The 23638-nt window shown below is 40.2% G+C and overlaps 1 protein-coding gene across 6 annotated transcripts in view; it reads right to left on the bottom strand.

The window, feature by feature from the left end:
• Nucleotides 1-17990, bottom strand: part of ODF2L (outer dense fiber of sperm tails 2 like) — a 28672-nt gene extending 10682 nt beyond the window's left edge. For 2 of the 6 annotated variants that reach the window (XR_011142563.1, XM_068952614.1), the window contains exons 1-10: nucleotides 17913-17990; nucleotides 16610-16729; nucleotides 15120-15275; nucleotides 12257-12388; nucleotides 11162-11224; nucleotides 9180-9251; nucleotides 6183-6299; nucleotides 2796-2981; nucleotides 1837-1946; nucleotides 113-248 (exon numbers count right to left, since the gene is read on the bottom strand). Coding sequence is in view for 4 of the 6 variants with exons in the window: in XM_068952614.1 (XP_068808715.1) it covers nucleotides 113-248; nucleotides 1837-1946; nucleotides 2796-2981; nucleotides 6183-6299; nucleotides 9180-9251; nucleotides 11162-11224; nucleotides 12257-12388; nucleotides 15120-15275; nucleotides 16610-16717 (1080 nt within the window). In the remaining 2 variants the exon portion in view is untranslated. Of the gene's footprint in view, nucleotides 1-112; nucleotides 249-1836; nucleotides 1947-2795; nucleotides 2982-6182; nucleotides 6300-9179; nucleotides 9252-11161; nucleotides 11225-12256; nucleotides 12389-14244; nucleotides 14401-15119; nucleotides 15276-16609; nucleotides 16730-16910; nucleotides 17173-17912 lie in introns of those variants that run through there. The other 4 variants (XM_068952613.1, XR_011142564.1, XM_068952615.1 and 1 more) reach the window with 4 other exon arrangements.
• Between the last annotated feature and the right edge of the window lie 5648 nt (nucleotides 17991-23638).

Below are 23638 nucleotides of genomic sequence, written 5' to 3'. Positions count from 1 at the left end.
ATTCTTCAGGTTTGGGATCTCTAGACAGAAAGCCAAAAGGGAACTAATGGAGTTACTTTATTACTGTATCAGAAATGTAGAGTTGTTCCACTGTGATTTGTAATAATCTCACCTTTAATTTTTCATTTTCAATATTAATGTTTTCATTTTCAGAGTTAACAGAACTTAGCTTGCCAAGAAGTTCCTCATTTGAGTTTCTTCTGTACTCCTCCTTTTTCTTCAGATCTTCCAAAAGGCTTGTAATCTGCCTTGTTAGGTAGGCAAAAACTTCTGCATAATTCATACACAAGGCTTCCAAAACTAGCATTATACAGGTTAAATTGTACTTTACTATATACTCCTTCATTACTCTTGTTTTGAATTTCTTTAAAGACACACACAAAATAAGAAAACAAGAGAGAACACTTTAAAACATCCCAAGTAAGCAGTAACTACTGAAATAGGAAGTTCCCCGAAAGAGAGATGTGATACAACTAAAGGATACCAAGCAAGTGGACCCAGCTTAATTACAAATAAATGTAATAGGTAGAACACACAAGCATATTTCCAAGGCAACTATGCATATACACAATATACCATATGGAATTTATAAGGGCTAGCAGATAATATCCTACCAGGATATTTCATAGTGAGCTTTAGGAATAGCAGTTCGCAGTATTAAAAGCAACACATTCTCCTTTATGCCTCACCATTTGTTTTTTAAACAATTAAAGTCATTTAATTTGTTAAGAAATTAAAAGTTAAAAAATTTGTTTCGCTCTTTAGTTAACCATAAACTGCCTAGTACCACAGGTCTTGTTAGAATGTTACATTTCAAGCAAAGATATATTTCCAATTAAAATAAAAACAACAAAAAACAGTTGGAAGTAGAAAAAGTTCTTGAGGCAAGTATCACAGATGTTTCCCTTTTCTTATTCTTTCCTAGATGTGTCCTTACAGACACTGGACCAACAGTGGGCTAGATGGATTTCTGGCCTAATCTCATATACCTATTTTTATCTTAAATTTTAAAATATACTGAAAATATTTTCATAAAAATCAGGTTTTTCAAACAAAAAAAAACCTCAACCCAATTTAATGCGAACTATTAAGTATCCGAGCATGAATCAAGTTCTTTATAAAATATATATTCTGCCCTAGACCTAGCATAAAGGTACCTACTAGTTTCTTTTGCTTGTTTGAATTGGAGTCCATATTTCTACCCACAGAAACAGTAAAAGGATATTTCTCACCGTCTGCCAAAGCAAATGGCATTTCTTTTGTGTACATTAAGAAGTGACTGGGTAGTTGGATTACGAGTGGATAGTTTTATATTGCTTGTCAGTACAGGAATAAATTAAGTGAGCATCTGAGAGCAAACCCCACTCTACACTCTAGGCTTAGTGGGGTGATCCATTACTGGAACTGGAATATTTTGCTGCCGTTATTCTGCAGTAGAAACCGGAAGCTGAAGTGAGGAGCTTTTCTATACTCCTGTAGAGGCAAGGATTAACACTCAGGCTGTTATTGTTCAATCAGTTAGTAAATAAATAATTTGGAGGAAATGGCATAGTACCTACTGCCAATCCTAGGCTGATAGGAAGTACACAGGGCAAAGACCACATTCCTGACTTGTACGGGAGACTGAAGTTACAGAAAAGTTGTGAAATATAACAGAGAAAGCTAAAATTATTAAATTTGTTCTAGCTTCCAACTTCTAAATTCTGCTCAGAAGTTGAAAATACAAAGACATACATAAACTTATTTACATGTCAACACTGAGTGTTACACTACTAAACATCAAAATTATTATGAGTCTATAGAACTAAAAAATAGACCATCAGCAGTTTAACTTACTTCTTAAGATCTTCTGTTTGAATTTCTAACATTGTCTTCTCTTCTACTATCTTATCATGCTGTTTTTTCCAGACATTGGAAGTGGACAGGATCTCAGACAGTTTGACTTCCTGGCAAATACATGAATTATAAACCATATAACATAAGAATGCCACTAAAGAATACCATTCAATTCTAAAAAACTTCTAAGCATAAGAGGTATTGCATATAAGCTAGGCGTAACTGGATCTCTATAGTACAAAGCAATTTAAATTTTGTCTTCTTGTCTCAAGAGAAAATAAGCAAAACTGTACCTATTTTAAAAAAATTAAGTCTAAATAAAGAATACTTTTAAAGCAGAGCCACTGTTAAACACTGCTACTGTATATCAGCTGTAGAACATACAAGTATTTCAAAATTTAGGATGAAAAGCTTTTCTTACAACAAAAGTATTTGTCTGTAATACATCTCTAGAATACAGAAATTAAATAAATTAACACCAAAAGCAAATTCCGCCAAAACTTTTTATGAATAAAAAATAATAGCTAGATAAGAAATGCATAGTCAGGTTAAGATCCTCAGAGAAGTATGGGTGATTAAGTAACACATGCTATCTTGAAAGTACACTAACACGTATATTGTACTTCTGAGCTTAGTCACTGTACCTCCACAAAGGTCTAATAGGAAGATCAGGAGAGGTGTAACTGAAAGCTGATGAGACCCCTCATATTTACTACAATTTGAAGTGTACAGCCCTATGGCTTAAGACATTAATTTTTAACAAAACAAAGACTACAAACATAGTAATAAACTGCATGTTGCTTATATCAACCTTTTCCTCAACCCAGGAGGAAAAAAAAAAGAAAAGTTACAAGCAAAACATGATCAGGCAACTTTTCCTATTTTCTAAAGGTAAAAGTCTCCTATTTCTTCATTTTAAAACAATACAGTACAACATTGCTCACAATGTAGTCACTCACACGTTCTCTTATTCTGGAAGTGATATTTTCCACAGCTGCTTCAAAGTGTTCAGCTCTTTGTTTCTGGGACCTGGAGGCTTTTTTCAGAGCAGTCTTCTTTTGCTCACTTGTTTGCCTTAAGGCTGAAATCTGCTGCTTGCATTCATGAGCTTGAAGTTTCCACTGTGCTATTTTCTTTTCTAGAGTCTGCAGTACAAATAAACACCAACTCTGTTCAAAACCTGACCTTATGGATCAGGTTTTGACTTCTCATAATCAGGAATAGCAATTACACTTGCGACCTGTTTGCATGTCTCTGTATCTCAAATCTTGTGGTTGACAGAAGGAGCTAGCCAAGGGATGTACACAAGGAGGCAAGAAAAAACACAACCCGGGAAACTCATAAGGAAGATGAGCAAGAGAAGAGGTTGAGGAGGTGCAGAAACAGAAACAGGAGTAGAGGGGAAGACAACAAGCTAACCATCACAATATACTCTTGAAAATAAATGCAAAATTTCAATGCTGAAGACACAGCATAGCTGTTAAACCCATTGGTGAGGAGAAAAGAGTCGTTTCGTGATCCCCTAGTGACTGATCTCTGTAAAGAATAACATCTTAATGATGCTACCAGTGATATTCACTGATTTAGTAACAGTCTGTGCTCTGAATCCACACAGTGAGCATGCACATAACTAAGGCTGGAGATCAGTATAACTGCACATAAAATTTGCATACAGAAGTTAAGATATTGGATTCAGGTTTTTAGGTCAAGAAGCTAGGAGAGGCTGAGGCCTTTTCTTGAATATATGCATTATGATACACTCTGTGATTACATGACAAGATACTATTTTCTCGCAAGATCTCTGACTACTGCCAGTGCATACAATGGCCCTGCTCTATTAATGAAACAGAACTGTCTAGTGAAGAAACTATTTGTTATGGAAATACTGCCTTATATTTTGTATTCTGTGTGTAGTGAGTGAGAAAGAAAATGCAAAAAAAAAAAAAGACTAAGTGCTGCCTTGCCTAGTGATTCAAGTTGTTTAAATGTAATTTTAATACAGTCTATTATAAAGCTTAGGCACAAGGAGGTAAATCAAACATTGTAAGGACAATTATAATCTACCACTTCCTGAGAGTTTAATTTTGCAGCCTCCATGCATTTTTAATGTATTAATTTACACTATCAAATGTATACAACGCAACCTAGATTAGGGCTGGGTTCTACAACTGTCATTACGTAATCATTTCTATTGTTTTTAATGTTTCTGACTAACTAGATTTTTACATCTGATGAACACCGTGTACAGATCCCATCCAACCTAATGAGCTGACCTCTCTAACTTCTTGACATCTGTATTTTCATCTACCTATCACTTTTTATTTAAATATGAATGGAAAAACAATAGACATTAGAAAACAACAGGATGACGCACAAGAAAAGCAATACTGGACTATGCTTCAAGAAGGATCTCAGATAAAATTATTTTTAAGGTGCTACAGCTTATCAATAACAGGAACAAGTTTCCAGCAGACAGCTACTTTCACAAAGACAAGTATAAGTTCCATTCACATCATCTATTACTCTTCTGCCAAACTATGGAAAAGTAAATATACTTACTAGCTGCCTGTAGCACTGCAGATGAATTTGTCTCAAGTCACTGATAAATATCCTAATTTGTCAGACTGATTGAAAGGTAGGATAAAAACATGCATTGATTTTTTTCATTTGAGTTTCAGTCTGATACTTACCTAATGTGTGTTCTACATCAATAAAGATCAGAATGACATGCCATTTACCTCGTGACTATTGATTTGCCATCCTTATTCATGATGCTATTTGCCAATTGCTATAAAACGTCCATATCATATAAGCATATAAGAGGATATCAGTCAGTACAGGTCCTATGCTAATGGCCCCCAAACTTATCCATGATCAATGCAAAATGTATGCGGTTTGCCACGTGAAAGATGGTCTCAGACCACTGGGACTCAGCAAGAAGGAAAAGTACTACTTCCAGATATGAAAACCAAATATGTAGGAAACACTTTTCACATATACATGCTTATATGGTATTTTAAAAAAACCAAAAACATGACTTGGAGGAAAATACCTTCAATGAATGGCGCAAACAGAAAACCTCAAGTCTATGTATGGCTTTCTTTAACTGTTGATACAAGTACACAACTGTTATCCCCTGTTATAACCGCAGGAGGTCGTACTCACACTAAGAATGAATGCTTTGTGTAGTATTCAGTGGCTCAGGTAAATTTAAATTTAAAATTAATTTCATAAAGATAAGGTTAAGCTGCCTCAAGTTTTTAATAATAATAAATCATTATCAGGATTTGAGCTGGCAACTAACTTCAGCACTTTCGGAAAAACAAGTACAACTTTTAAATAAAGATTGCAGGAAAATACAGTTACAGATCAAGTTACTTTATGCAGACACCATTTAATAAAAACGTTGTCTGAACTCTAATAATTTTACTAAGTAGAACATGAATGTGACTTTTCTTCAGAAGAAGATATGAGGCGTTTACATAGACATAAAGTGATTTTTTTGAAATTGAACTGCTGTAGGTTCTTGAACAGCTTCAAATGCTAACAGCTGTGGGCGATGTATGCTATTGAAAAAACATTTAGAAATGAGCAAAACACTATTGTGCAGCAAACGCTTTCTCACTTACACCTATGTTCAAGTTTCAAATACTAAAATCTGAGGCCACATACAGGTGCAGTCTTCCTGACACCGGATCTGTTTCTTGTTATCTTCTAAAACTGGCAACTGCTACAAATGCCTAATTTACCTCTTGCTTGTTAGAACAGAAAATGGAATTCATTTCCTTAAACCTACCTCAAACAAAGTGAGGGTAGGCATTAGTCTTAAGTGTCTCTGTCAGTAGGACAGAGTTTTATTGACTCCTTTATAGTCTTTAAAAAGAGACAGGTGGTGATTTAATTATAACGACTCACCCTGGGGACACATCTATCTCTTTCTATTGACTATACATGGAGTTTAGACAACTGCTTCAGAATCGTTATCTAACTTCTAGAGAGTACAGTTAGGTGAGTGCAAATGCTTCTATGCGTGCATAACTTCTCTTCAACAAAACTACTAGTATGTCTTGATTTAGATGCATTCCCCAGGACATTCTCCATGAGTGTCTATAGCATAAGTTGAGAAAAGCAGAAAAAACAACTTGCAGTTAAGACAATGTATTTATGCAGATTCTGTAAATTATAAACGTCCATGTTTTTTACTGTTTTGGATTTTTTTTTTGATTCAAGAGTTTGATATCAAGTGACATTTTAACACTTAACTGTCATATCTGCGTTAACCTCTGACCACAGGAGGGCTTCACTAATTTACAAATAAACTGAAAGAAAGGTAAAAATATTTTGACCTGTATTTTCACTTTTAATTCATCATTCTCCACTTCTTTTTTCTGAATCTGACATTGCAGGTGAGTTTGTACTGCTTTTACTGATCTTGATAGGTGGTCTGCTTTCACTACATTGACCTAAGAAAGGGAAATGAACACAAATCTATTAGTTTGTGGAGACTCACCATATGATGCTATTTATACTTTTTTCTACTTTGCCTCACAATTTCTAACTGACATTTGAACACCCTCAAAAGCTGGAAAAGATAAAACATGCTCTACAAGTGAACTCACAAGCAGTTACTTCTTAGTTATCAGTATTACATCTCTGTAGAAAGCTCACAATAAACTGAAATCACAAATTTAAAAGAATGTATATATAATTGATGTCTTATATTTAATTTGATTCTATTAGTAGCAAGAACTACTAACAGAAGTAGTTCATAGGCCCATGAACCATAGGCCGTAGTAGCATGGGCCTAGAAGCAAACTCAGAAATCCAAGGCTGAGCAACAGCATCTAGTTAACAGGCTCGCTAAGGCTAGGCCACACTGATCAGCTCTGTCCTGACTAACGAGGCCTGAACCAATCTTCATTGAACATCAAAGACCACCCACCGCTATTAGATGTATTGAGCATCTACATTTAATTCAAACTCTAATTCCAGGGGGATATATAAAAGACAAGGGAAAGGCAACTTATGTCAGCAGAACTTAGGTCAGCTGATTCTATTAAATCTCGTGCCACTGGATTCCTTTGGCTTGTTCTGAATGAGGAATAACGAAAACAGGGAAAAAGAAGTCATATTATCAGTGGAGACTAGGAGAGCAATGCAATGTTCGTGCAAGTGTTCGTTACAGATACCAGTAAGAAAGGCACTCAGATTCCATAAGGTAATGTTTAAAACACTATTTATTGGAGATAACATGAGGAAAAAAGAAGGGAATAGCATAATCTTTCACCCCATTCTAATCCAACCTCCTGCTCAAAGTAGGGACAGCTATGAGATTGCTCAGGGCTTTATCCAGTTGGATCTTGGAAAACCTCCAAGGACGAAGACTGTATAGCCTCCCTGGCTCCCTGTTCCACTGCTTTATATCATGGAAAAGTTTCTTCTGATATCCAGTCAATCCCTCTTGTTTCAGTTCGCGCCTGTTGTCTCTTGTCCTCTTGCTATGCACCTCCGTGGACAGCCTGGCTCCTCTTCTTGATAACCTTTGCATAGGGGGCTGTTATTAGGTCACACCAGCCACCTCTTCTCCAGGGTGAACAAGCCCAGTTCCCTCAGCTTGTGCTCCAGTCCCTGACCATCTTGGCAGCCCTCCACTGAACTCGCTCCAGTTTGTTAATGTCTTTCCTGATACTGGGGAGGTCCAGAATTGGACACCATATCCAGATGTGGTCTGACAAGTGCTGAGTGGAGAGAGCAGTCACTTCCCTCAGTCTACTGGCTTTGCTCTTGTTAATATAGCCCAGGATGCTGTTGGCTGTCTTTACTGCCAAGGCCCACCGGTGGCTCACGTTCAGCTTACTGCTCACCGGACCCCCCCCCCAGCTGCTTTTCTGCCGAGCTGTCCCCAGCCAGCCAGTCCCAGCCAGGCGTTCCTCCTTCTCACAGACAGGACTTTACATTTGTCTCTGTTGAATGTCGCAAGATTCCTGCCAGCCCATTGCTCCAGCCTGGCCAGGTCCCTCTGAATAGCAGCCTGGCCATCAAGCATATAGACTGGTCCCCACAATTGCGTGTCATCTGCCCACTTGATAAGCAACCACTCCATCTCCTCCAGGAGGCCACTGGTAAAGATGTTAAACAAGCAAGGTCCCAGGACAGATCCCTGCAGTACTCCTGGCCACTACGTAGAGGACAACCCATTAACCACTACCCTCTGGGATTGATCATCCCAGCAGTTTTTCATCCATCTAGTTGTCCACCCATCCTGACCACAACGAAACATGTTTTATTTGCAATGATTTAAGTTCCAATTTTGTACTAAAAAAAAGTTTAATCCTGTATTCAATTAAATATCATTGTTTTTTATTTTACCAGGTATGTCTGTCTGATGTTGGAAGCAAGGCAAACATGTTAAATAAACAAATATAGAGTCTTCTGCCTCTTTTGGGGCAGTAAATTGGAATAAAATGATAATGTGCAGGCAGGCCTACTGGACTTCAACTCCAAGATGTATTCATAGAAGCTAGAGGCTGCAGAGTGCTTTCTCCCAGACTGCCTAAGACTAGTGGAGGAAATCGTGTTGAGAAAGTGCTGAGTTCCAAGATGAATTCCCTTTCTTATGCAAAGAAAATTACTTAAAGCCCCAAAGAGTTACAAAGATCAAACTGCAGCCTTTTCCCCTTAAAGATCTAACTGAGCCTACACTATCCCTCACCGACATTGAGCCACTTAGTACTGTTAAATACCTACAGTTCGCATTACGTATATATTACTGTAACAGAGATTGCTAAACTAACATTAAAATCACAGTACCGAAAATGCTGTGGCACCCTCTTATAAGGCACCCACTTCTCTTCCTGTGCTGGTTCCTGCACTGAGCCCCTTCCTTTGGTTCAGAGAATGAATGAGACGATGCTAATCTTTGGAGATATTAGCACCGTTGTCAGTACTACCCTTCGCTGTTTGTTGAGTTCATAGAGTCATAGAAACTAACTGTGAACAGCGCACCTGTTTCTTTTACCTTGTATAACTTCATTATATGTATTTTTTTCAGGACTACTGCAAATCCGTAAGAAAGAAGCCACAAGTGGGTCCAAATCCATAGGTCTAGATGAGTGTCTCTCCCTGAACCGTGGGGCGTTAGCGTTAAGGACAATCTGTACTCTTTACTCCTACATAGGTTTGGATACAGTCTTGATGGTTTTGAAATATTTCTGCAGAAATATGTATTTCAGGATTTTTCTCATGTATCTTTAAAATAATTACTTTTCTCAAAATTTAAAATTTGTAATTAAGAATCTAAAATATTAGGAGGAAATAATCATTCCTAAGGATTGGTCACTCACTTTTTCAAGCTGAAGCCTGGATGAAAGTTCTTTAACACGTTCTTCTCTTTCAAGCATCTCTCTCTTGAGACTCTTCATGGAAAAAATATAACAAAGAAATAAATTATTTTAATGTCTGTACACAACAATTGTTCTCAACACAACAGCACTGCACAATAATAAACATTTCAGTTATAAAAATAACTGAGATTTCATTGTGATGATATATCACAATTTCCCTCATGCTCTTTAATATGAAAGAAATTATGACCCCAAATATGCACTTGAAAGTGCCTGATGAAATGTAACGTTTCCTGTAACGGTATAGATCATCGTAGGTACTATGTCGATTGATACCACTAAGATTTGTCTTGGAACATTTGCCACAGTTGCCTTCAAATCAAATTGTTTTCAGTATTCTCTTGTCATAATATTTAAAAACAACAGTACTATTTAAAAAAAAAGATCACACGACAGGCAGTAGGAAAAATGGGCAGAAATAAAAGGGAAAAGATGAAAGGAACAAAATAAAAATTTTGGAACTCTCCGGAGTTTTTAGAAAACAAAAAGCAAATACAACATAAACAGATTTAATAGACATTTGTGAACAAAACCTAACTAACTAATGCACTTTCTGGACGGAGAACTCCCTAATTTTAACTCTTAGGTTGGTCTACGCAAGTGTCTCTGATATTTCCATCAAATAATGGTTTTCAAATATGAGAGCCACAGACGGATTGTGTTCTGCTTATTTACTGGTTAGGTTACCTGCAAATCACATGCTCTCAGTTGCATTCTGGTTACCCGTTTCTGGGTTAACTTTGCATAAATTACAAAGAGTAACTCGAGGGCTTAAGATGATCAAACTGCAGGCCACTGCAGTGACAGTCCTCTCTTCTTATCCCAGGTTACACAAGGATATCCTTATACTGAGAATTCTCTAGTGAAAGGACAGGAATACAGTTGGGAGCAGACAGAGCAGAATTATCACTTTTGGCAGCAGTTCAGTTTGAACCACATAGACAGGTCATGGAACTGCAGGATAGCAGCTCTCAGTGCCTTGATTTTCCTCATCTGTTATATAAGACTAACACCTTATTCTATTCCTAGCATCAGTGTTTTTCACAACATCAGTGTTTAATCATAACATCAGTGTCTTTAAGCAGAACAGCTTGAGTGACAGATGTCTCATTCCTTTTCATTCAGAATTTGGGCACGTTTAAACTGTCAACGTTTGTATTTTAAAATTAGAAAATCACTCTGGGAAAAATGTTGTATTTCTGTGAAAAAATAAAGTGTAATAAAAAGTATTAATATTTTTCCTTTCATGAAGCAAATTGTCTGGATTCCACTTTCACATTTTAAGCTTCCCGTTACTAGGCTGTTTCTTTCCTCATTGCTGACAGATGACAAATATATGAAACCAAAGCAGGGGTTTAAATTCTTCTTCCTTTTGCATTCAAAACTGTGTTGCCCAATCAACAGCACTACTATCTGAGTATGGTTGTGACTTTGCAGCAGAATCAAACTAAAAAATTATTTTTGTAATAGTCACTTCGGGCAGAGCAAAAAAACAGAAAAGCTACAAGTTCCTTATGTTACCTGTTCATTCATGTCAAAATAAAAGACTGGCTGTACTTGCAAGAATATTGCATAATGCAAAGTCAGTATATGACCTTAGAAAAATCTTTATCTTATTTACAGTAAGCCTAATAGTTACTCTGGGTCTGCTCTACATATAAAACAATGTATAATCCATTCAACATTGTAACAGAAGTGATAACAAAATCCAGCAAATCTCTCTTCTAAACTATGTAATAATAAAATAAAATGATGGTGATAGTTCAAGGTTCAATGTTCATATAAACAGGACTTCAAGACAGCAGTACACTCCCTATTCTCACCCTTGTCACTGCTACATGAAATTGTATGAAACCATGATCTAGTCATTTCCAGAGGTACAGTATAGAACAAAAAGAGGTAGAAATTTTTCATTTACTTACAATGTTTCGGGTTTCATTTTCATTTAACTTCTGCATCAAAGTGTCAACGTTTTTACTGCTTAACTGCAAGACAGAAGCAGAAAAAATTAATAAATGACTGGATTATAATTGACAGTCTATTTTCAATGGCATTTTGGTATATATAAAATCTCTCATACTCATGAGCTATTTAGAGTTGGTGGGTTAAATCTTAAAGATTCAATTTATTTTGGGCATAGAATTTCTCAGCTGGGAAAACAAACCACGGTTATTCCCTATGCCAACTTCTTTTATATATTTTAAATAAAAACACTCTAAAAGCTATAAATACTTAAGTTTTACCTGAACAAGCAGTTAAACAGTAAAAGCACAGGTAAAATTTATAATAGTTTACAGGTTAATATTAAGCACTAAAATTTTCCAGGAACTTCAGTTAGATATGAGAATTTGAAGAACAAAACAGAAAAGATAGTTTGGGAGATCACAAAAATCAACCTGCATTAACTCTTACTACAGATCCAAAGAATTCATGTGACTATAACATTGTCAACTATTTCTTTCGTTTTAAAACGTCTAGTGTGTTGGGGGAGGGGGGCTAACTTTCAATGAAAAAAAATTAGACTGATGGGACTTCCAGCTTGTAATCCCAAACATTTAATTTCACTAGTGAGAGGATAAACCTACTGTTTCCAAGGAGATAGGATCGCTCAGCGTCTTACACAATTAGATCTAATCCAAATTCTGAATGACAAGAAGGTAATAATCAGTAGCATGAGGTGCATTCATGCTCCAGTACGCACTGTGCTGGCTCAGAAATATTTTGAGCTTTGTATTATGAATTAGAACAGCTCTTCCCAAGCCTTTTAAACTCTAATCTTCCTGTACCAGTAGGAACTACCTGTGTCTAGCCACATCCTGCATCCTGTCACCGCCTACCTGGTTCCCCAGTCCCCTGGGAGCGCTTCACCTCACTGATGTCCCAGCACTTCCATTATCTTAAAGCAGTTCCCTGAGGGATTGTCCTCTTTCCCTCCACAGCCCAGGTATCAGAACCTATCCTTGGCGCTTTATTTATGGCTCCCACAGGACACTCGTGATTGCTTTGGATAATCTTACATGTTCATGTTCTGTTGTCTGCAGTAAAAGCCATAACAATCTTTTTGTGCTTTGGAGTGTTTCCAATTCTTTTATCAGCAAACCCTCTTGTACAGCAATAATTGTCATCGCTGATGTAGAAAGTTTACACACCTGTTAAAATAGCATAACCAAAAATATATTACACACTAATGAGCTACAATATTCCCTCAAACTAACATCTATTACTAATATTTAAATTTTGCTTTAAAATACAGTCACCACAAATGTATAAATGTTTGCAACTACACAGCAATAAAACAAAACAAAACAAAAAGTGCTGCCTGATTAGTGTTTAAACAGTGTATGAAACATACAGATTCCTCTTCCAATCTAACAGAAACAGCAATAGTGTGCTAAATTCAAGTAAAATATTTCTTTCTGACAAATGGCCCAAATCCCACTTTTAAGGAGTAAATTCAGTTACGTTAAACTGGTTACAAAAACCAGCAAAATGGAAACTTTGGCATCAAAAGTTTTACTGAGAATTCCTTGCAAAGAGGCCACCTCATCCTGGTGTGCACATAATTATTCAGAATATTTTCATGTTCATGTTCTTGAAGAAAACTTCAACTGGAACTTTGCAATAGCAATTTATAGAGCTCAGTCGTCAGAAAAAAAGTGAAAAAAGCCTCCAAATTATAATCAAGTTATCCTGATTTGTGAATCTCTTTCGTGAATTTAAAAAAACAAGGAGGATTTTAAGGAACATGTCTAAATGAGGTTATTCAATTCAGGGTTACATAGATAACACTTCTGTAGCTACTGTACAATATTGCATGCAAAGTCTACAGCCATAAAGGTGATAAATGCATGCACTCAAGTCTGCTTGTAAATCATACAGAAACTCTCTCTGATAAATGACTGACAGTGCTGTAGCTTGAAACAATGACACCTATGGTTCCAGGATTTCTGATAACATCTATCGCAGGTTAAAAACAAGACATTTACACCCCTCTGTGCCTTTCAGAACGTCTTTTCTGTAGCCTCTGTAAATGTGACAATCATTTGCAGAAATTAAAAATTTAAGCTTTCTGAACTAAAAAATTATAATTGTACAGTCACTGATAGAAGCAATAAATTGAAAGAGAACACCAACTTGTTTTGAATTCAGTGCTTACTATGCGTGCAAACTTCATGACGTTAAAATGTACTTACCTTTCTCTTTCTATCAACTAGGTCTTTAAAAGTTGGCAAAAACTTTCCTGCTAAATTAACTGCCATCTCTGCTTCAAAAAGCTTCTCCTGCAAAGAAGCATTTTCTTCCATCTGCCTGATCACGTGCAGAATAATAAATACAATTTGACTTCTATTAATAAATCACCAAATAAGCAAGATAGATATACCTCGTTAATAGTAAGAAATACTATAACTAAATTCATTTAAACCTGCATAGTGAAACTTAACTCAGCTACGAACCTCAGGCTTCTCTGTAGCATTATTGTCAAATATATATTTAAATCTGTACTTACTACTCAAAAGAACACTTGCCTCCTCCAGAGACAGATTCTATGCTGAAGGTAAAAAGTTCAAAATATCATCTCTAGCATTAAAAACGTATCCTAGAAACACTAATACGACTCCCTTCTAACTGTAAAATGACCCTTTAAAAACTGAAGGTACTTTTTATTAATTGAGCTTTTTATGTTTGTATTACACTCATTTATTTATGTTGCCTAAATACACTATCATTGGTTGCTGGTTTTCATTCATGAGCAGTGTTGCAAGATTTTCACCAAAAATGCAGTTTCTCACAATTAAAAAATGAAATCAGTCTTTCTTCAGAGGGCCTACACAAAACCCAACATACCCTAACGCCAAACTACGTCAGCTGTCTATCCAGGCATTCATAGGTCAATACTCGAGCGCATACTCTCAGGCTTCAAAAGCTGAAGAAGTCTATAAAAACACTCTTTATCTCATGAAATTTTATAATCATGTTTCTCGTTGCCTAAAGTATACCTCCTCACCTCACTTTCATTCAAGTTCTGTTGTACATGGGTTTTTTGCGATCTTTTTTTAAGCAGTGGTGACCGTTTTGTTAGCTTGATCTTATGTTTATCCATACGCGCAGCGCACAGACCCCAATTCTGCTTCCAGGTTTCCTCCTCTGCACGCACTGCAAACTTATAAACATTTTATTCAGTCATGTTTTAATTCCTTCCTGGCTACGCTGAGTCAGATTTGCTACCATGAAGTAATAAAGTTGTAAACAGGAATTGTAGTTTTCTGCCCACACAGAACTTAATCAGAGGAAAGGGATGTGCTTAGAAGACTTGCCAGAACTGAGAAGTAAACGGAAACCTGAAGTAGTCACACCATCTTTCAATTCTCAGATAATTACCTTCCCCACAGTCACCTCTCTATAAACCTACTTTCAATCAATAAAAAGCCTCATGCTACAAGTGAACTAGCACTGTACAGCGAACTCAAAGGATCAAGAATATTATCCTTAAATTTAAAAAAGGTTTAGAATAAATACTCATCTGTTAGCTTGCAAGAAGAGGTTAACTTTACGACTTCTGAAAGAAAACTATGAAAGTTAGCAATGAGAAATTAAATTAAATTTTAAAAGAACTTCCCATTCTTCACTTACTGAGGCTTCTGTGCAAGTTCGATACTACACTGCTATTAAGCTGGAATTTATTGTGATTTACTTCCTGTCTGAACATATATAACCCTGTGAGGTCCTTCCATGCAGGAACTTATTTAGTGCACAGGACACAAGAAAGAAATCTTTCAAATATATCTAATAAAGATGATGAGACTAAACGTCAGTTTAAGATTTACATAAGAAATTTATATTCACATTGGTTCTACATTTATGTCTTATATGGTTTCTTACTTGGTGTTCTAGACAGTCAGATTCTTTGCTTAGATCAGTAAAATTTCCATCTTGGCCAGCTTTTGTAGTTATACAACAATCTTTTTTATACGGCTGAATCAGTGAACAGAATTTTGCTGCTTCTCCAGATGTAACAGGTGGCACACATATTTTTCCCTGAAAAAATGTTCATAATTATGTAACATTTAGCATCATTCACCGTTCCTATATTCATCTTTTCACTTCAAGGCATATCAACAGAAAACAAGTCACCTTTTCAGGAGAATTATTTAGGAGGAATTTTAAAGATAAAATAAATTTGTCATGTATTATTTCCAACAAGGGTAAAATCCTGTAGTATCATTAAGATGTGCTCTCAAACTGATAGCTCATAGACTACACCAACCCTACAAGGCAAAGGCAACTAATTTACGTCCAGAAAGCTGGACGCTAAGTCTTGCTCAGATACTGGCGTTATGTTTCACAGCAGAGTTTATCTCATTTGGAGGCAGCAACGGTTTTTCCCTTTTCCAGGGCTGGAAAAGCTCCTCACTTTGCAGGGCTGCACAGGAAAACGGTCCTGCTCCCGTCACAGGAAGTCCAGACTCAGGCATCAGCACTCGCTACACAAACGCGTCCCACCCCCCTCCCGCCCTTGTCGAGCACTGGGAACCTGCCTTCTCTTCTGTCTTCACCATTACTGCAGCCTGTCCCCATCCCTTTTCAAAGTACCTCTCTCTTGCCCTCAACCACCGCACTAAATAGTATAACTGGTGCTCCCCCAAGCGCTAGGTTATCGCTGTCTGCTCTGCACTCATCATCCATTACCCAGTCTTTCCGAACTGGATTCTCTTTCCTTCACCACTGACCTGGACCCATTTTTCCTGCTTCCATACTGTGTCAAATACACCCCCTCCAAAAACATTGGTCAGGCTAAGGGTTTGTTTTCTTCCATTCATAACCCCTTAGTAATGTATCTGAAAAGCTGTATAACAGAATTCAGGAATATTCCTGACTAGAAAATTCACTGTCTCGCAAAACCAGAATGCAGACTGTTCTGCTTCCAGCTCTTGTCATAGGCTAAATAACTACACCCAAATCATTTAACTTGTATTTTTTATACTTACGTTTCTTGTTTTGTTACAGGCTTACATGTCCTGGCAGAGTTCAATTTGTGTAACACAGCGTAGGTCACTATACCTTCTTCTTGGCTATATAGCCAAAACTAAGTTGTTGAACTTGGCCACATTCAGTGAAAGCAGAATCTCAGAATATTAAACATAGTATTTAGTTTATCCTAAACCATCTATATAGGCAGAAAAAACCAAACAAGATTTTTTTCATAGTTTCAATACACCGTTTTTATGTTTTTATACGGATCCATTTTTTTGAAATATAGCCTATTTCGCATCTACAGTTGGGAAGCCGTTTAAAAAAAAAATGTTTAGACTCTTGGCAACAAAGCAAATAAAAGGAAGAAATAAAGTTTAACAGGAACAGAACAAACTTGCCTCAGTAACATCTGGAAGGAAAAGCGTTTCCTGAAAATCAGAGTCCAATAAAGGAACAGTACAGTTACGTGCAGGGAAGGATGATGATGATGGCGATGATGACGACATTTTGTTCTAACTCTGTAGGAGAGGTTTGTATACGTTAACATGTGAAGCTATTCCAAGAATCAGTAACTGAAAGGGGACTGGTATCCCAAGTCAGTCTCTCTAGAAAATACACCGTGCCAGAGCAAGTAAAACCCAGTCTCACAGCAGACTTAACACAATTAACGCAACAGAAATCTTACATACATATTCATACCTGGTGCGGCTGTTTGCTTAATAATCATGTATGCAGTACCAAATTCACGCATTTCTGTCACGAAAATTCAATCATCCCCCACAGGCAGAAAACTGAACAGGCGGGAAGGAGAGGGTAAAGCCTGCAGCAGAGATTTCCTCCTCCCAGCGACAGCCTGAGCTGCGGGGGCCCCGGTGAGCGGCCTCACCCCCACGGGGCAGCTGGAGACAGGGCTGCCCCCTGCCCTCGCTGGGGCCCAGTGCCCGTGGGGCAGGGCTCCCTCAGCACCCCCCGTGGGGCAGGGTCTCCTCAGCACCCCCCGTGGGGCAGGGCCTCCTCAGCACCCCCCCCGTGGGGCAGAGCCCCCTCAGCACCCCCCGTGGGGCAGGGCTCCCTCAGCACCCCCCCGTGGGGCAGGGCCTCCTCAGCGCCCCCCCCGTGGGGCAGAGCCCCCTCAGCACCCCCCGTGGGGCAGGGCCTCCTCAGCGCCCCCCCCCGTGGGGCAGAGCCCCCTCAGCACCCCCCCGTGGGACAGAGCCCCCTCAGCACCCCCCGTGGGGCAGGGCCTCCTCAGCACCTCCCCCGTGGGGCAGAGCCCCCTCAGCACCCCCCCGTGGGGCAGGGCCTCCTCAGCGCCACCCCCCGTGGGGCAGAGCCCCCTCAGCACCCCCCCGTGGGGCAGGGCCTCCTCAGCGCCACCCCCCGTGGGGCAGAGCCCCCTCAGCACCCCCCGTGGGGCAGGGCCTCCTCAGCGCCCCCCCCCGTGGGGCAGAGCCCCCTCAGCACCCCCCCGTGGGACAGAGCCCCCTCAGCACCCCCCGTGGGGCAGGGCCTCCTCAGCACCTCCCCCGTGGGGCAGAGCCCCCTCAGCACCCCCCCGTGGGGCAGGGCCTCCTCAGCGCCACCCCCCGTGGGGCAGAGCCCCCTCAGCGCCCCCCCCGGTGGGACAGAGCCCCCTCAGCACCCCCCCCCCGTGGGGCAGGCCCGCCCCAGCCCTGGCGCCGCGCCCGCCGCTCCCCTCACCGGCCGGGCCCCGCCGCCGCGGCCCGCCGGGAGCCGCTGCCGGGCGCCGCTGCCGGGCAACCCGGGCCCCGCGCGCCGCCCCGCGCGCCACGCCGAGCCCGGGGGCGGCGCCGCCGGCAGCGCAGGCCGCGTGCGGCCCCGCTCGTGCCCGGCGGCGGCGGCGGCGGCGGAGCCTCCGCGCTCTCGTTAGAGACGTCGGCATGGCTCGGACGAGACTGCACCGCGTCTTGTGCATGCCCGCAGAAATGTCCCACAGACTTTAGCAAGCTGATATGGAAGAGAAAATCCTGCGTCCTCCCTCGGTGCTTGTTTAGCTTGGGGCTGGCGTTGGGGTTTGGGGGGGCAAAGCACTTACGTACACGTCCTGTGACTTTTGTGAGCTTTCAGCGAGTATTTCAGTCAATCGCTTGTTTGACTATAATGTACAAAAACGCAAGCGCGCAGTATAAAGACTGTGGTTTGAAAATGGCCCTCAGCACTTTGGAGCGCGCGTTGCACGCAGCAGAGCGGGCGCGAAGGGAAAGGCGCCAGTCCGGTCGGCTTGCGTGCCTGCGGCTTTCGCAGGCTCCCCGTCGCTCTCGCAGCAGCAGGCACTAGAGACTTGAAAAGCTCTGGCCGTCTTTGCCATGGAGATCCTCGCTTGCTTTCGATGCCTTTTTAATCTGAGATGAAACAATAATTACTTATTAATCATGACTGTATGTAAAGCTTTTTTTGTTAAACACCGTTCAACATGGTTGAAAACCCAAATATTTTTAAATAAACATGTTCTAATGGAAGATAAACCAATTACTCTTGGATCATATCACATGACAGCGGACTAGTGATGGTCTCTAGAAAATCCAAGACGTTGCAATGGATGTGTGGCTACATGGCTTTCAGATGAGCGTGCAAATGGCATAGCGCAAAACAGAATGATCATGTGATATAAATATGATCGTATTTATATATATGTATGATCATATATAATGATAATCCGCACATGAGTTTTGTTTGGAAAAGGTTATACAAATAGAATTATTTATTTTTAATAATGCACTAAGTAAACATCAGTGTTAGCAGCTTAAGTTTTAAAACAATTTGGGAGAAAAAATCCAAATAAATATAAACCACATTCTTTGACACCATTTGTAAACGTTGCAGTACGGCTGTATTTTCTGCTCTTGCTGGCAATGGAAGTTTTGAACACGGAACAATTGCTCCTGTTATGCACTCTTTAGATAGTATTATCTAGCCTGGTGTGCACTATGCCCCATCTATACTGCAGATACAATTCTAATCCAAAAGTCTGTTGAAGTCCAAGAGTCTGCAGGCTTTAGCTGCATTTTTCAGCAAGCCTTTCTGTAATGTTAAGGCCTGATGATTTAGTTACAGTTTAGTAATTGTCAGATTTTCTTTTTCAAAAAAAAGGACTGCCAGAATATAAACACATTTATGAGGTCATTCTGTGGTGAAAACAAGAGTTTTATGGCATCATCCCTAATTTATTGCAGCCTGTGCTGTTCAGTGCTACTTACAATGCATGCAGATTCCAGGAAACCTCCTGTTAATTCCGCACAATCTTAAAAGTACCCTTGGAACATAACTACTAAAATAATTTCTATGTTGTGAGTCTTCAGTGGCGGGCAGACAAGGGCTGTGCAATGAGGATAGCGTAGCAACTAAGACTGGGCACATGATAACTAGGGCCAGCGAGCAGCCCAGTGCCCAGATCCAGTCTGCAGCAAGTTTTTGTCCCCTAGGAGTAACAACTGGTTGGGGCGCCAGCCCAACTGCAGATGTTTCTGCACGTGTGTGCTGCTGGGTGGAGAGCACAGAGCCACCAGACGAGCTGGCAAAGCTGAGCAGGTCAGGAGCAGCGCTATGGAGATGCCCTGAGTGTGTGGCTAGAAACAAAGTGGGTCACAAGTTTTCAGAAATTGTTAATCTTTGCTATCGATCATCACCTAGGATTGAGCCTTTGTGTTTCAGCTTCGATAGTCATCGACCTTTATTGACAGGCATTTGAAACTCACACACCGAACATGCTTAGCTCTCAGGAAATAGTAAGTTGTTGTAATCTTTAGGACCAACATAAGACGAAAGCACAATCCGACAGGCTTAGCAGGGTGCTAGACCAGCAGAGATGAGAGTTGCATTCATTCAAGTAGATCTGCTCTAGTGTAGCCTGGGGTACAAACCTTAACTACTCCTGAATGTGCTGTGGCATCTGCACAAGGAGACTATCATGTACATAACTTTTATAGCTCCCTTATCAAAATGGTATTGTTTATATAAGATAAAAAGTGTTTGAAAATTATTTTGATGTGTACTACATAGATGGAATATAGGTTAATATTTTCTAAAAGTATGAGATGTCAGATTATTTCCAACAGAAAGGCCTTTCTCAAATAACATTTAATGCATTTTCACGGAATCACAGCATGACAGAATAGCTGAGGTTGGAAGGGACCTCTAGAAAGGGTCAGCCAGGACCGCATCAAGTCAGATTTTGAATATTTCCAAGGATGAAGACTCTACAACCTCTCTGGGCAACCTGGTCCAGTGTTTGACCACCCTCACAGCGCAGAATGGTTTTCTTGTGTTCAGGTGGAATTTCCTGTGCTTCAGTTAGTGCCTGTTGCCTCTCGTCCTGTCACTGGGCACCGCTGAGAAGAGTCTGGCCCCATCCTGCTTACACCCTTCTCTCAGATGTTTGTAAGCATTGCTAAGGTCCCCCCTGAGCCTTCTCCTCTACAGGCTGTCCAGTCCCAGCTCTGTTCTGAGCACCCATCCTTGTGAACTGAGATTGAAGAACAGTGAAACATGTAGGTTTATGTTTACTTAAAATAATTCAGTACATTTTTTTATTAATTATACAGAGAGTACCCAGTGTGGTTTGTTTCTTTGGTTTTCAAAATTTGCCCTGCTAGTTTAATTTTAGAGCTTTAATATTGATGTCCAAGTTCACTCTAGGGCCTGAGGTACTCAGGTCAAACTGTAGTTCAGACAGATAAACCTTTTCCCCAAATACAGTTGCAATGCCTTCCCTACTGTTCATGACCTTTTCCCACCTTTTTAATTAATCAAGGCTTTGTACTACTGAGAATAAGCCTATCAATGACCCACGCACCTATTCCAATTCCCATTCTTCACAAAGAATGCCATTTACAGCAGGAAGAGTGCTCTGGTCACAATGTGCGGAACTGCAGTAAACCCCAAATTTTGCAAATTTGATGCGAAGTATGCATGACACTCCGTAACATACCATACTTCATTGCTGTTAAGTGCCACCTGTTTGTCAACATATTGGTAACGTTTTAGAAAAATGAGTGACTATATCATAATGTAGCTATGTTATTTGGAACATACATTTGGAGCTGGGTAAGAGACTGTGGCAAGAAGAGCTTAGGGGAGGATTGTTCTTTCCTCCCTCCACAAAAAGCTTTTTTGAACAAAATGAGGCACAGACTTTTAAGCAAAAAAGAAAAATTCATATAGCATCCCCCTAAGGGGCAAAGGCTGAATTTTGACCTTTCTAACACCGATGGAGATAAAATCACTCCCTTATCCATTCCGGAGGGAGCGCCTGTTTATACCTGTAGGACAGTGGAGACCTTGAGCCTGTATGTGCAAAACGTATGTTCATTACAGGAACCGTAGCTGTGATCAGCTAGAATCATCTCAGTCAGACTTTTGCTTTGGCATAGCAGTTTATTGGCTATGGCCCTGAGGTCTCAGGGTCTGCTCAGACAGAATTCATAATTTTGGCTTATCAGAACTTGCTATATGCTCTAAAGAATTGACTTAATTTTAAAAGAAAGCAATACATTTTTGCAGTCAATAAGAAGTGGGGGGATTATTTATCTAATAAAACAACCACTATCTATTGGCTGAGAGCTAATCAGCATGATGTCTTCATTGAAATCTAGCATGCCAAGAAATCCATCTGAGCAGCCTTGTTACGCTGTAAGTGAGAGGGAAGGGGGGAAAGTGGAGCGCGTTCAGCACCAAATGCACTGAATGTTGTCGATGGCAGAGTTGCATTTGGTACCTCAGAGTCAAGGAGAGAATTATAAGCTTTAGTCCTCAAAGCTGCATTTAAGTGACTCTATGGCACAAGCTACAGAGTGAAAAATAATTAAAGGAAATGTAACATCACACAATTCAACTATCACTTAATTGAAAGTCTTAATAAAAGAGGTGTGCTGGAGAGAGAGGCTTCTTTAAATCTTACAGAAACTCTGCTGAGTGTTTACCAGAGCTCCTGACTTAACCTGCTTTAAAGGTATAGCAGAACTTTTCGTTCCTGTCTCAGAAACTGAAGACTCGAAAGCCTTTCTTTGTTCACCGTTTAATCTTGCCAATAGCACCTTATCAAGAGAAGTCTCCATTTTCACTTCCCAGCCATGGAATTGGCTGCTTTTTAACTGAACATAATGTGCTCACAATATTGTGCTGGTGCTTCTGAAGGCAGCTGCTTCATTTTTAGTTTCTCTTTCAGAAAAGGAGCTAGCAACCTTTAAAAAAAATTAGGCTACCTGCTAGCAATACTAACATGCGAAGAGGATCAGGAAATGGAAAAAACAAACCTGGTTTATCCAGGAGATCAAGAGTTTACTGAAAAGAGAAATGTGCTTTCAGTTCTGCAGCCTCCTCCCTAGATTAATTAGTACATTCATTCTCTGGGCTAACACAGCATTGGCAATAATATGTTACAAAACACTCAACATTTCACGACATGTCAGTAAGCAGGACAGGGATTTCAGATAAATATTGTAACAGTTCCCAAGTTCAAAGCTCCTACGTGTGGGACTATACATTTGTAATGAGTAGCAATCAGCACTGTTCATCCAGTGACCTGGCTAGTCACGTGTTTTCTGATTCACACTGGAGGATTTCCTAACATTTCCGGGACGAAAGAAAATATAGAACAGAGTTATTCCGCTGTATAATTCCCTCAACTGCACCATCAGTGGATAGGTTCCTTTTTTTTTTTTTCACAACTTGCTGCTACCTTGTTTATAAAACGTGATTCTCCATCCTTTTATGCACCATATTGTGCAATACTTACCAGAATACCCTTCTCTCAGTGAGTCCTTCTTAGACAATTACTGCCTTGCACAGAAATATATATCCAGGAGAGACAGAGGATGGCAACTTCTTCCTGCTCTCTCTTATAAAAAAGGTGTGCTGCCCTCACCTCCCTGCTGCCGGCCTGTCCGCATGCCGCTCTGCTACGGCGTGCCGGCGTCCCATGCAGGCAGATCGGGAAGCTGGTGCCTCAGCAGAGCAGGGGGGAGCTGGCGCCTGGGAGCTGGGTTACGATGCCCTGGTGCTACTGAATTCTCCAGGCCCAGCTAAGGAGCCTCCTCTCTTCCTACAGAAGTCTTAGCAGAAGCGGTTGATCGTCTTCACTTGTTACAGAGCAGCAGTGAGTGTTTCTGCACCCACCTAAAGGGCAGAAGAAATTGGAGGTGACCCCAAAGCACAGTGAAGTAGCAGAGGGCATGGTTCTCCTGAGCAACGTCTCACTTCACTGACCACTCCGGGTGACCTGCATTTGCAGGTCACCGATTCAATGTTGGTTTTGTTCAGTTTTGACCAAGAGGCTTTTGGGACATCTCACCATAGACACAACAGCTACAGCAAAGCAGAACTTCCCTTAGTACATGTACTGTCCTGTGTGGATCAGTGTTTCCAGTCATCTTTTTGCTCACCTTAAAACCAGTTGTATGTTGCCACTC

Source organism: Struthio camelus, chromosome 8 (assembly GCF_040807025.1).
Source record: "Struthio camelus isolate bStrCam1 chromosome 8, bStrCam1.hap1, whole genome shotgun sequence".
NCBI classification, from domain to species: domain Eukaryota; kingdom Metazoa; phylum Chordata; class Aves; order Struthioniformes; family Struthionidae; genus Struthio; species Struthio camelus.
This window is presented reverse-complemented; position numbering and strand designations above follow the sequence as displayed.